This window comes from Daldinia childiae (assembly GCF_008694065.1).
Source record: "Daldinia childiae strain JS-1345 chromosome Unknown Scaffold13, whole genome shotgun sequence".
Classification (NCBI taxonomy): domain Eukaryota; kingdom Fungi; phylum Ascomycota; class Sordariomycetes; order Xylariales; family Hypoxylaceae; genus Daldinia; species Daldinia childiae.
Window position 1 is genome coordinate 861,772 of NW_022984654.1, and position 12,535 is coordinate 874,306.

The 12,535-nt window shown below is 45.9% G+C and overlaps 4 protein-coding genes across 4 annotated transcripts; 2 read left to right on the plus strand and 2 right to left on the minus strand.

Annotated features, from left to right (window-relative positions):
• Window positions 1-395: 395 nt before the first annotated feature.
• GL218_08649 (Oxidoreductase AflY) lies at window positions 396-1,737 on the minus strand (the record flags this gene model as incomplete). The annotated part of the gene is made up of 3 exons (XM_033585454.1): window positions 396-505; window positions 562-1,197; window positions 1,248-1,737. The coding sequence occupies 3 exons, from the start codon at window positions 1,735-1,737 to the stop codon at window positions 396-398; spliced, it is 1,236 nt and encodes a 411-aa protein (XP_033440447.1).
• A 386-nt stretch (window positions 1,738-2,123) lies between these two features.
• Window positions 2,124-3,714, plus strand: GL218_08650 (uncharacterized protein; the record flags this gene model as incomplete). Its single annotated transcript, XM_033585455.1, has 2 exons — window positions 2,124-2,729; window positions 3,061-3,714. 2 exons carry the CDS (start codon window positions 2,124-2,126, stop codon window positions 3,712-3,714), a joined length of 1,260 nt encoding a protein of 419 aa, XP_033440604.1.
• A 549-nt stretch (window positions 3,715-4,263) lies between these two features.
• GL218_08651 (ATP synthase subunit 4, mitochondrial) lies at window positions 4,264-5,103 on the minus strand (the record flags this gene model as incomplete). Its single annotated transcript, XM_033585456.1, has 3 exons — window positions 4,264-4,289; window positions 4,338-5,009; window positions 5,073-5,103. The coding sequence occupies 3 exons, from the start codon at window positions 5,101-5,103 to the stop codon at window positions 4,264-4,266; spliced, it is 729 nt and encodes a 242-aa protein (XP_033440603.1).
• A 357-nt stretch (window positions 5,104-5,460) lies between these two features.
• GL218_08652 (uncharacterized protein) lies at window positions 5,461-7,214 on the plus strand (the record flags this gene model as incomplete). The annotated part of the gene is made up of 3 exons (XM_033585457.1): window positions 5,461-6,077; window positions 6,129-7,014; window positions 7,074-7,214. 3 exons carry the CDS (start codon window positions 5,461-5,463, stop codon window positions 7,212-7,214), a joined length of 1,644 nt encoding a protein of 547 aa, XP_033440606.1.
• Window positions 7,215-12,535: the final 5,321 nt, after the last annotated feature.

Here is a 12,535-nt window from a genome sequence, read left to right on the forward strand (position 1 = left end):
TCTCCAGGCGACCTAACCCGCTGTAACTACGATGCGCCATCATGTGATCAATTAAACCTGCATCACGCTATCTGATATGTACAGCTACATGAAGTGCCTTTACCTATTTGTTCTCGCATGTAAGTCGGCCTTAGTATGTACATTCGTGATATAGTCCAGTAATATTTATTTATGCCTTTTTTCTCTTGTTTGATTCTGCTTTAATTACCATAGTTTGTCATTATTTTATTTTATTTTCGATCATTACATTTTAAAATAGTCTCATGTGAGAAGCCCAAGTATAATTGACAAGAATAAGAACATGCCAGCTCGGAGATCAATTTTGTCCATATATCCTCATGATTCATATATATCTCACAGCCCGTACTACAACACAGATATCAAGAGACTCAATATTATGAAAAGGTCCATCCCTGGAAATCATCGGCAAACCGGACGGCCGCAGCCAAATAACGTTCATGTACGTCGCCCCAAGTACGAGCCGCTTCTTTAATAGCACGCACAACTATACAACAAGTTAGTACCTTGGTAACCTATATCGAAATTGATCAAAGGTCTTACCCTTAACAAAATGAGCGTCAGTGGCATAATGTCCATTTAATGCCTTGTCCTCCACATAATTCCACTGCTTCCCAGCAACATCTTCCGGCTTGATGTAGTCAGGATCAATTTTCGGGCGGAGTTCAGCGATATAGACGGCGATTGCGAATAGCCACCATTGCCTAACTAAGTTGATGCGGAATTCCGATGGGATGAATGGAAGCAATATCCTGACGGCATGACTCGTCGTTAGCACATGACAAAGGAAGAAGTTATATGAATGGGTTCCAGGCGGGACTGTGGCAATTAGGATAGCAACCGCAGCCTCCTGCGATTGCTCAAAGTCTTTCACCGGATCATCGAGTGTCCATGCGTTCCAGTACTCCATAACAACATCCTCGTACTTCTTGAATAGCGGCTCAATATTGTCAGGTCCAGGTTCCTTGAAGACTCCGTCCAGACGACTATCACTCCTTAGTTTTAGGAGCAGTTCCAAGGGCGAAGACGGCTTGATCGAGGATGGCTTCGAATATGAAGCATTGTCGATGTACTTATGAAGGAAGTTGTATTGCGTAGCCGCCATGCCAAGGGCCTCCATGGCAACTTCGCGGCTGTCTACCTCATAAGCATATCCCAGATGAATGAGAGGATGTCCAACTAATATAAGTTAGTTTATGCTTATATAAAGTTTTAGGGGTTGAACGTACGGCCTCCGATGAGGCAGTTTACCAAGGGCTCCTTGCCCCCATATATGTACTCTTCTACTACACCTTTCCACTGGTAGTTGTGCCTCAATGCTAGAGAATCTTCGAAGAAATCAACATAAGCACGTTGGTACTCTGGTTCTCCGAGAAAGTCTCTCCAGTCCTCCTGGGCTATTTCAGCTGGCGATTCTTTCCACGACTCAAGATCTTGTGCCTCCACATCGTAGATCTTATGTAATTGCTGAACATCTGCTCCGAGGATATAAGCAGAACCTAGGATATGGGGTAGATGATTATGAAACTCCAAATTGTGGTAGAGAATAGAATGATTGACGTGGTTTGCCCTTAATAGGTGCTTAAGTGTTCTTGGTCGTTTCTCAGGTGCCGTCTCCACATTGTGAACCTCAACAGGTGGGATGTCAATGGTCCGAGTCCGACCTGTATTAGAGACGAGTCGGTTCACAATTGGAACGTAAGAAAGTACAGAAGCCATATTTTATCTTAAATAAATTAAATTAGAGCATCACGATAATTAACTGTCTGAAGGCTAAAGTGGTTGAAGTTGAAGTGACGTAACAATCGAAACAATCGAAAGTGCCACCCGCATGATTTAAAGACGTTATTATATGTAAATATGCATTTAAATGAAGGTTAACGAATGCATATATCGCATTTAAGAAAAGTATTATACAATTAAGAGGTATATTAAATGAGGCTAAAATGTTTTAGCTGAATAATACGCTAAGGAAAAAGTACAAGCCATTGTCGTCTGCAGGGCAGTTGTCTTTAATTAATGTTGGTCTGTGCATCTTCGAAATACTACAAAATGTATCGCGTCCGATCATTTTTTCGAGTATTAACCATTTCCCCGTGTGCAACATGAATGAATCACGTCCGGTTCTTATATACGCCGAACTTCTATCGCGTATACAAGGGGTATCCGTCGGATGCGAGCTTTATACACCAAGCTCACCCGATACTAAAGCCACCATCTCATCTGATGGTTGGTTCTTCACAATTCATCACGATGGCATACAGACTTCCATACATCTCCCCGGGCAAGTCGTCTCAGTTAAGCAACTACCAATACAGAGTATCGGCAAGAAACATCTCTCCTGTCGATTGCCTCTTGCTTCAAGTCTAGAGCGCCATGCATTTTCCACGCCAGGAGAACAAACAGTTCCGTGGTCCGCGACTGATCTTCAACCAGGATCACACATTACTTGTCGAAGATGCCACGCCAACATTGTTGAGCCTGGTTTAATTAAAGTATGGAAAGATTTGCCCAGTGAGAACTGGGCTGAAATGATGGAATTCTGGCATTGCCATAAACCTCATGACCACGGACACGGACACGAACATGATGATGATGGTGTTGCCTCTAAAGCATATGGTGCGAATTCTAGGATATCTGCCCAAGCAGGTGTCGGGTTTGTGGATCTCTCCTCTTTTCTACTATCAGAGACGGATATTTCTGTATCGGCGGTAAGTGTTTTCTTTTTTATTAATTTCTTGAAATGGGTATATAGAAGGTGGCCAGGCTGGCATTTTTGCTCCTCAGTGGCATGGTTACCGATACTCTTACCCTAGAATAACATACTTTCCTATACTGGTATATAAGTGCCGAATCCGAGGTTTTGCCCTAGGGATTTAGCATTGATGTATTAGAGGAATCCCTCTGTTTTCCACCAGGAATTCCCTTGGACGTGGAAATTCCGGGATTAACTAGAGGTACATCTCTTACGCTTCTTAGCTAGATGTTAAACATTTCAATCAAGTGTCTTTTAGGAAGTTTTGCTAATGCAAGCTTCTTTAGATAACAAAAGTTCCATCCTCTTTAGAGTCACGCAGTGAATCAGAAAATCGTGATGAGACACATGAAAATGGAGAACCACATAGTTTACACCCAGACAACATATCCATTTCCTGTGTATCCTGTAAGAATCAGTTAGGAATCCTGAACGAACTGGGAGCTGCCGTTACTCTGTTCAAGTGGCAGGTCTACGTGGATGAGCAGATTTCACAAGGCCCTGATAACTCGCCCAATCTATTCCACTGGGTCAGCTCTATTCTACTTGCGACGATAGCCCGCTCCGGCTGTTCAAAGTCCATCTTACTACCAATGAAACTAAAAGACCAGCCAGTGCAGAATGTTTCCCAAGCAAACGGAACATCCCAGTCTCTATTAAATATCTGGGTATTCAACAACATCTCCTTCTCGTCCACGGGGGAGGGAAGGTCACCGATGAAGGCTATAAAGGTGTTTTATCGCATGGTTAGTCAAGGTGAAGCAGACAAATTACTTGACTCTATGATGTCAGATGTACAAGACATTACCCTACCGGCTGAGGCAATCGAAAAGGTAAAGGATATCCTAAACCGCAACAACTTCTTATTGCCCCAAAGTGACCGTCAATTCAAGGAATGGAAAGTAAGTCTTCTGGAGAAGTGGGAAGGAAAAGACGGGTGAAGACTACTAGATAGGGGCTGAGCTATGTACCTAAGCTTTCGTCTACTTACATGGCATGTATCCCTACACAAGGTATTCGTCATGATCCAAGTTCCATAGGTATGACCTCAATAAGCTACAAAGGACAATCCAATGATTCTAGTTGGTGATGGCACATTCGTGTACGGATATTAATTCACGCTTATCTTATAGAAGAAACGAAGTCAAGAACACTAAGCGAGACTCGAATGAAAGGGGTCTAGAACGCAAGGCTGATTCTTAAATCAGATTAGGGGTAGCTTAAAAATTAAACGACCAGCCCATCTTCACTAATATTCGTTACACAGGAGCAGATGATTCTTCCATTATCGTAATCTATGTTCAAATATTTTCTAAGCTCCCGCACCATGCCTGTATGCAGGACTACCATATTATATGTCACAAAACGTTGCAGAGTCAGTATTGGAAGGATAGTTTCTTTTTGACTAATGCACAAGGTGTTTATAAACACAGGGGGGGACAAAAGAGATCTTTGTCTGCGCCATGGAGTATCTGTCTAAACTGACTTGTCTATTGAGCCTTGGAGGACACAATTCCTGAAAACTTGTTAGCTTGTGCTATAAGACTGTCAATAATACACTTACTCTCTACGTCGGCAACGCTTTGTTGCAGGATTTGTTGAAGAGCCTTAGGGCTCTCGAGCTCCTTCTTCACCCTGGCAATAATCGACTCGGCCAGTTCCCTCTGCTGGCGCTGCTTGACCTGGCCTTCGTATCGTACCCACGAATCCAAAACTGACTTGGCCTCGGCCGCCAGAGCAGTAGACTGCTCGAGCTCATACGCTTGGGCCTCGAGCTTAGCAGTCTCCTTAGAAACCTCGAAGAGAGCCTTGGTGATGTCGACAACACCTCCCATCTGCTGAACGTTCTCGATGCGGTTCTTGACAGCCTGGGTGTGGTCGGCACGCGCGGCGTTCAGGATGTTCTTGATCTTCTCATTCTGTGCCTCGGCCCATTGCTTATACATGGGACCACCATACTTGATCAAAGCACCCCAAACGCTGAGCAAGCAGAAGGCGACAACGGTTTCCTCGTTCACGACGTAGTACTCATTGCTAATGGCGTAGATAGACAGACCAGCGGCGGAGGACAGGATGGCGGTCTTGGAAACGAGGGAATTTCCAGGTAAAGAGTCAATGATAGACTGTGCCTTAACCTTAGGTTCGGGAACATTGGATGCCGGTCGGGTAGCAGTCAATGCGGTAGTGACTGCGGGAAGAGTTCGCGAAGGGACCGACGGCCGTAGACGGGCGGCTCCTACAATTCGCGATAAGTTTTACATGGCCTAATTGGCTTGCTTGTAGCAATGCAAAAACTTACCGAAGGCACGGATAGCCAAGCGGGAGGCCATTGCGAAATTAAATGACAAGAGAAAACGGATTTGGGTGAGAGGAGATGGGAGTAATTATTGCTTGTCTAGAAGAGCTTCGGAATTGAAGTCGATGAGGTTTTAACGAACTTAACGAACTTGCACTTAACCCAATTGAACCCTCAACCCAGTTTCAACCGACTTCCGTGATTGGTCAATCAGGCACGTGATTTATACATTCCTCCCCACTTCAATCTCGATTTTATCACTTTTAGGTCAGCCTTGCATTTGTTCTTTCTCAAGGCTGTTAGCAAATAAACTTTTTTTTTAATCATTTCCTCATTATTCAAATGTCCGCAAAAGCCTAGTTATATAATTCAACTACATAACTACGCGAAAATGTCAGGATCCGTTACTGAGGAGTCCTTGAAGAGGAAGCGATCAGAAGATCCTAAAAAGGCAAATAAACGAGCTAAACCAAAGGATAGCGACGAAAGCGACGAACGCGACGAACATGATCCCCAAGCTGAGATCTTGCAACTCGAAAACGAGATCCTAGAATCCAAGAAGAATTACAATAACATAACAACTCTTCTTGGCCTCGCTCAAAAAGATAACGACGATGATTCTACCCAACTTGCAGTAGTATCTCTGTGTAGAGTATTTCTACGTCTGTTTGCATCAGGAAATATAGCGAGACGGAACGGACAGTCAGAAAAAGATATCGTAGTCGTTCAATGGCTTAAAAAAAGACTCGGTGACTTCAAGCAAATTATCCTCTCAGAATTGGGGCAAGAGGACACCGCGTCTACTGCGTTGACTCTAGCTATGCGCATCTTGCAAGCTGAAGGCAAATATACGAACGATAAGGATGAATACAGTTTTCCAAAAGGCTTCCTTAAAGAAGTGGTGGAAGCACTTATCCTAAGCGAATCTGAAGACATTAGAGAAGAATTCTGCGAGAAGTTTCTAGGCGAGTATGCGGATATACGATTTTACACGTTCAAAGCCTTGAAGTACGTAGTTGACTCCTATTTGACATGTGTGTAGTACTAACATATCTACAGGGATATTCTTTCTGAGGAACCTTTAATATCCTCTAATGAGATACTATTTGATAGCGTGTTCGACTTATTATCCTTCTTTGAAGATGTTCCGACTTCCACTGAAGAAATGGGCGAGTTCTATATTGATGCGCCGAGAAAGAAGTCGCATCCCGTCGCATCCCTGAACCAACAGAAGAAACAAGCCCAAGAAGCTTGGGTAGCACTGCTTGACCTAGGCCTCAACCGAGAGCAAAGGAAAAAGGTGCTTCAAATCATGACCAAGTCCATCGTTCCATGGTTTACTAAACCAGAGCTTCTGATGGACTTCCTGACAGATTCGTATAACTCTGGAGGCGCGATTTCTCTGTTAGCTCTATCAGGAGTTTTCTATCTCATACAAGAGCGAAATCTGGACTATCCGTCGTTCTATCGGAAGTTGTACTCATTATTGGATGCAAATATCCTACATTCGAAACATCGGTCCAGGTTCTTTCGACTGTTGGACACGTTCCTCTCTTCTACGCATCTTCCCGCCGTCCTTGTCGCAAGTTTCATCAAGCGAATTACGAGGCTGTGCCTTAGCGCCCCCCCTGCCGCTATAGTTGTAGTCATACCCTGGATTTATAATCTATTCAAAAAGCACCCGCTTTGCACGTTCATGATGCATCGCGTGCCTAGGTCACCGGAAGAGAAGGAGGCACTGGAAAATGAAGGGATGGCTGACCCGTTCATTGCTGACGAGGAAGACCCAATGGAGACTTGCGCCATCGATAGCTGCTTATGGGAGGTCGTTCAGCTGCAGTCACACTACCACCCGAACGTTGCGACTATCGCGAAAATAGTATCGGAGCAATTCACTAAGCAGTCCTACAACCTTGAGGATTTCTTAGATCATTCGTATAGCAGCGTAAGTCACATGTGCCACCGTCCCACATACTAGTTTTTGTTTTGCTTACGTATTTCTAGCTACTTGATGCGGAGTTATCCAAGCAAGTGAAAAAGGCTCCTGTTGTGGAGTTCATGATACCCAAAAAAGTGTTCCTTCCTCAGGATCTAGACTCGGGGGTAGAGGACAATCTTCTGGCGAAACTCTGGGACTTCCAATGATCGCCGCTTTGACGTCTAGGATAGTCTCGGAGCGTGCGTCACCTAAACCTAGAGTTCTCGGCAGCTACCCTTCTGTTATTGCTAGGTTCGAGATTATCACGGCTATCAATCCAGGGATACTCACGCCATCGATTCGATGGAGAGCCCACCGCGGGTCGATGCTGAGGAGACGGATTCGATCTGGCTACAAAGCCACTCACCGCCTCAACCAACTAAATATATGTCGCCACCGTCGCGGTCCATATTCTCCGCTCGGGATCGCGAGATATTGTTATGAATTTGCCATCGTACTTCGCGGCTTCTTGCGGCTTCGTACTACTATAACCGTATCACTCAAGTACCCTCTAGTGCAAGGTACAGGAATGACAGCCTGCTGCGTACCGTTCGATCTTGAAATTTGCTTCGACGCGCAGCCTCAGAACTCCACTTTGCACTACGTAACGCGAAGTGGAGAAAAACGCTATTTCAGGTGTTCGAGTCGGGAGAAGAACTCGTTTCAGAATGCTGAAGTTCGAAGGAGATAAGTGGTTGAAATGCGCAGGAAGGATTCAACTACATTACTCTCAAAGAAGCTTCCTAGTCTAAAGTCCAGGTCTGCGTGGGCTTTCCCGAACTATCGGAACTACACCGCCATGTTGGCTGAGTCCTAACATGATATTCCTTTAGAGCAAACACAAAGTTCAGTTCAACTTGGCAGAATGAAATAACAATTGCACGAAGACAGCAAGAGAACATCAACGTCGCTCTTCCTTAGTGTGACAAGATTTTTACATAGATGTGACTCATTATTCTCCCCCTTTTAGGCATACTGCAAGCGATTATCGGGGTCCTGGTGGTTGAACGTAATGCCGCATGTGGCTAGTGGAGCCGGACGGTACCTTACTGACGAGTCGCGATGAAGGCTGCAGGTCTCCGATGAAAAGTTAGATCTGAGAAACGGCTGCAAAGTACGTAGGCCGCTAAATAGACCCGATGGCCATTATCATCCTCCAAACACGTCCACATCAGCAGCATAAACAATCGCAGTGAGCAGCTGAACTCTTTGGACAGGCTCGCCCGAGCAGGCTTAGGATCATCTCGAAAATCGACATATTCAAATGTCGATGGCTCCATGGCGCCCTGATTTTGCATCCCTTTGGGCAGAAATGGTGGTTTCGTATTTGACTATCTGCCATAGTACTCCATACTAGGATCGATGATTCCCAAAGCTGGTTGGTCGAAAATGCCACTCACCGCTGCTTACGAACTATCCCTTTTTTGGCATTGGGAATCCCCGACTGGCGCACATGTCTTGCACGGACGAGAGCAGTTAAACTTAGTGTTCTCCATCAACCCCAAATTCGTCCTCTCATCACCTTCAGATCGTACCAGAAGGGGATGTGATCCATCTTATGTGCCTCTGGTCGCATAAAAGCCGGCCCGCTAGGTGTCACAGTAGCTGCATGTATGAAGATGTATGAAGTTCGTGCCTAACCAAGAGCTATTCCAATCTGAGCAAGTGCTCAAGCCTTGAGGTCTCGTCGGTATTCCGGAATAAGAACCACAGTCGGTGTAGATAGTACGATACATTGAGCTCCGGTCCAACCAAGACGGCTTATTTCGTCCACACCGCGTCGCGTCCGCGAGCAGTGGTGAGGTCTCCGGTGCGTCATTGAAGCAGATAAGGCCTAAAAGCTACCGGCGCTCCTTGTTTTGATCTAGAATCGTCCGGTTCATATTCAACCGGTTTGTACTCAGTTTTGCGTATCGCGGGTAGAGCAGAAACGCGATGCGCCAAGCTTGGCCTGGCTCTCAGCCGACCCGCAAGAGCTTGCTTCATTCATAGCCAATCACTCAGACGAGGCGAACGCTTCAGCATGAAGTTGCAGCAGAATACACGTGCGTTGAAACTCTCCCTCGCGCTTCTTTTCCTCGGGTTGAATCGACTAGAGCTGATTGATCATGAAATTTTTTTACTCGTATCATTCAGGCGTCAATTGCATTACATTGTTGTCGCCAACGACTTATTCATCATTTCTCCGGTTGGTTGTCTCGGCTGCAAACACCCTGAGCCCATTACCACCAAACCCGGTTACGGTGGCTCGCAGAAAATATCTACTTGTACCGGTTCTTGATGTTGAAAGGCTGTAGCCAAGATATCGGCCATGCCTATACTCTTCTCAAATTGACCCGTTCCAATCTTTGCCTATAACAGAATCTTGGAATCCATCCTATTAACCGTCCCCATGATACTAGGAGATACTAGGAAAATGTAAAACCTCAAAACGGAGCCTCCACAAGGCTTTCATTAACTAAGCTGGTCGGGGATCTACACCTGTACGTCATCTCAAACCGGACAATTTCCTGTTGGCTACTCTATGTATTCCTTCTGCCGTATACGCGGTGGTGGTGGCTGAGCGTGTTTTGATCGATCATTGTCGTTGCTGGTGTATTCGCGTCTCTCGCGACAGCAGTTCAAGCTAGCATTCGAATTGGTACTAACTCCGAAGAGCTTGGGTTTCCAGAGAATTCTTTCAAAGTGCAATTTTTTTTTTCTTCTTAGCATCTCTCCAACGCTCGATAGCGCACCTGGACCCTGGCTCCGGAAGACCCGCCGGCCAACAGGGGGAGCCATGCCCCATCGTGTCAAATCCGTTAGGAGGAGAACTCGAAGATTTTAGAAGATGGACCCATTGTCTGTGCTTAAGATTCCACGGCTTAATCGTTCTTATTCTTGGCTATTTTTAACGTTATTTGACTAATATCGCCCTCACCGCAAGAATCCCGTGCGTGAACCTACCAACCAAGAAAAACTAGATACACCTTTTCGGACTGGCTCATAATCAGCATGAAAAGCGGACGGGCGAGAGGAACTCATCTGGCCGTCGCCGAACGGAGAACGTCAAATATTCTTCCAAGTAATTGTAGTGACGCTGAGAGGTCGTAACAGAGTTGCCTCCGAGCATGGGTGAGGCAAGATCGGCCCCAGGCTCCCGGTCTCGGTCCAATCTGACACTTGATACTGCCGCCGTCCCGTTCCGAGATCTGAGCATGGTACCGTAGAGGAAGGTGTAGAAAGTGACATAGAGGGGCCCTTCAATGCAACGATCAATGGCTGTACTGTATGTAGTCGTAACTATCTCGTGATCTACTGACAAACTAGGTATGATAAACGGCGCCGCATAGCTTCCTAGCAGTCCTAGGTACAACGCGGTTAGTGTTTGCTTAACATCGAGACGCAGCTGACAGTCATGACATGACTATAAGCTGTAAGAGCCTCGGGTGCACAAAGTATCGGGCTGCAATCTTTATGTTTATGAACCGGCTCTCAGGCGTCTCACGGCTTCAGCACAAACAACAACAGAGAAATCAGTCATAAAATCATGTGACACCAGTCGCACTGAACAGTTGAAGAATTAGTATCCGAGCTCTCAGGTCTCCAGTAGGAGCTCGGGGAAGCACGTCGCGTTTTGTATGGCGCAGCCTCGTCTCTGCGTCTGGATTGTATCTGGACATTCGTCATCTCACAGCGCCCATCGCGTTGAACCGTATCTTTGTATCTTGGGCACGACCCATAGCTACTCCAAAAAACTGCTCTTGACTAATGTACGGCTCGGGAAAGTCTGCTTGGCCGTTCGAAAGCAGGAAGCAGGATACTAGTCTATTGTATCGACAGATCCGGTGGACTCGTAAGTGCAATAGTGCCTAGTAAAAAAAGATCTCTTGTCACCCCACCACGATGTACTGAGCAATGGGATGCCCAAAACGAACTCAGCGTCTTGTTAGTGGGCGCAAAAAGCGTGCTCGTGGGTGCTGAGTGCATGGTTTTAGGTAGCAATTGCACCTAAGGTCATCGATGCCCAACCCAGCAGGGCTAACGACTTCCAGCCTATGATATCCTTAGCTCACTCGTAAAGGGTTACCGGTTCAAGCATCTAGCGTTTCCGCTTCTGGAAGACGATTGGTTTTCGATCTACTCCGGAGCCGTAAGCATAGCAATCCATCTCGATTCTATTTGTCCGATCTACAACGTAGCCAGTCAGAGGATGACTACTAAATCTCCACCGGCGTATATCTACACATTATCATCATGTACGGGCAGATGTACGGGTTCTACAGTTATCCGTCGCCCTACCGTAACTAAAAAGTCCCTAGCTGCAAGACCACTGGCACCTATTCCCAGTGGCTAGAGGCATGGTACAAGATCCCTGACTAACAAGAATGTATAGCTTCCCGTCCTAGGACAAATCCACCCAACCGTATAGCTGGGCTATCTCTCATTGCTCCAAGATGTAAATCTGCTGTTTCACAGACTTTTTGGAGTCAAAAACGGCCGTCTCTCTCCAGTCAGGAAAAAGACGGTGGAGAGATGTTTTCCTTGGCTGAGGATCAACCAGTGGCCCGGAACAGCATCCATCTCGCTACCTACCACACCCCCGTACCGTTACCTACAAGGGGACCATACCCACGTCCTCCCACACACCCTCACCTCACTGCACCGCGAACCCAAGCAAAAGAGATGCCGTTCGTCAGTTGGTAAGTCTCATGGGCTTCCATCTTCCCCACTACAATGCTTAAGTGACTGACCCCCGTCCTGTTAGCACAAGCAAATCCTGACAGTCAAAGAAGGACCTGACCATTTCTTGTTTAAGTACCCAGGCCCTTCCTCCACCCCCCATCATATCGCCCCCCCGATCATAAGGAAATAACTTATAAGAAAACATATTGATTGTTGCTGAGGTTGTGAATCAGGCGATTCCTAACAGCATCTATTACAAACACTTTATCCCCCTCATCTTTACATTCGTTCTGTTTTACATAGTTTTTGTAAGACGAATTCAGGCCGACAATACCTGTACGACACACGAAGATTCATAAGAATATCTCCCAAGCCGAAGAAGTTGTAAGTTGTGTAGTAACACACACTCCCACTCTTTTATTTTTCCCTTCAAATTTTTATTTTTTTTATTCTTTTTTATTTTTTATTTTTTTTAAAAAAAGTTGCCGGACCATCTCTGTTCTCCTACCCTGCAAGTCTCTCCCCCGCCGCCACCATTGCAACCAAATACTACCACCATCTTACTACCACTTACACCTCCAAACCCGACCAACCTCTTATCGCTCCCATTAATCATTGCAACATCCCCCTCCCCCTCTCCATTGTCTCTCTCGCACATACTCCCGCATACATGCACACATACACGGACACCTACACACACATATACTCTTAATCATCGTCTCGAAGCAGCTTGTTGTTCCAACTTGAGACTCGATTTTAAAGAAAGAGGAGACAGAGAATAGTCTATCAACGGCCCACCGCTACTAGTTCTAATCATTCACCG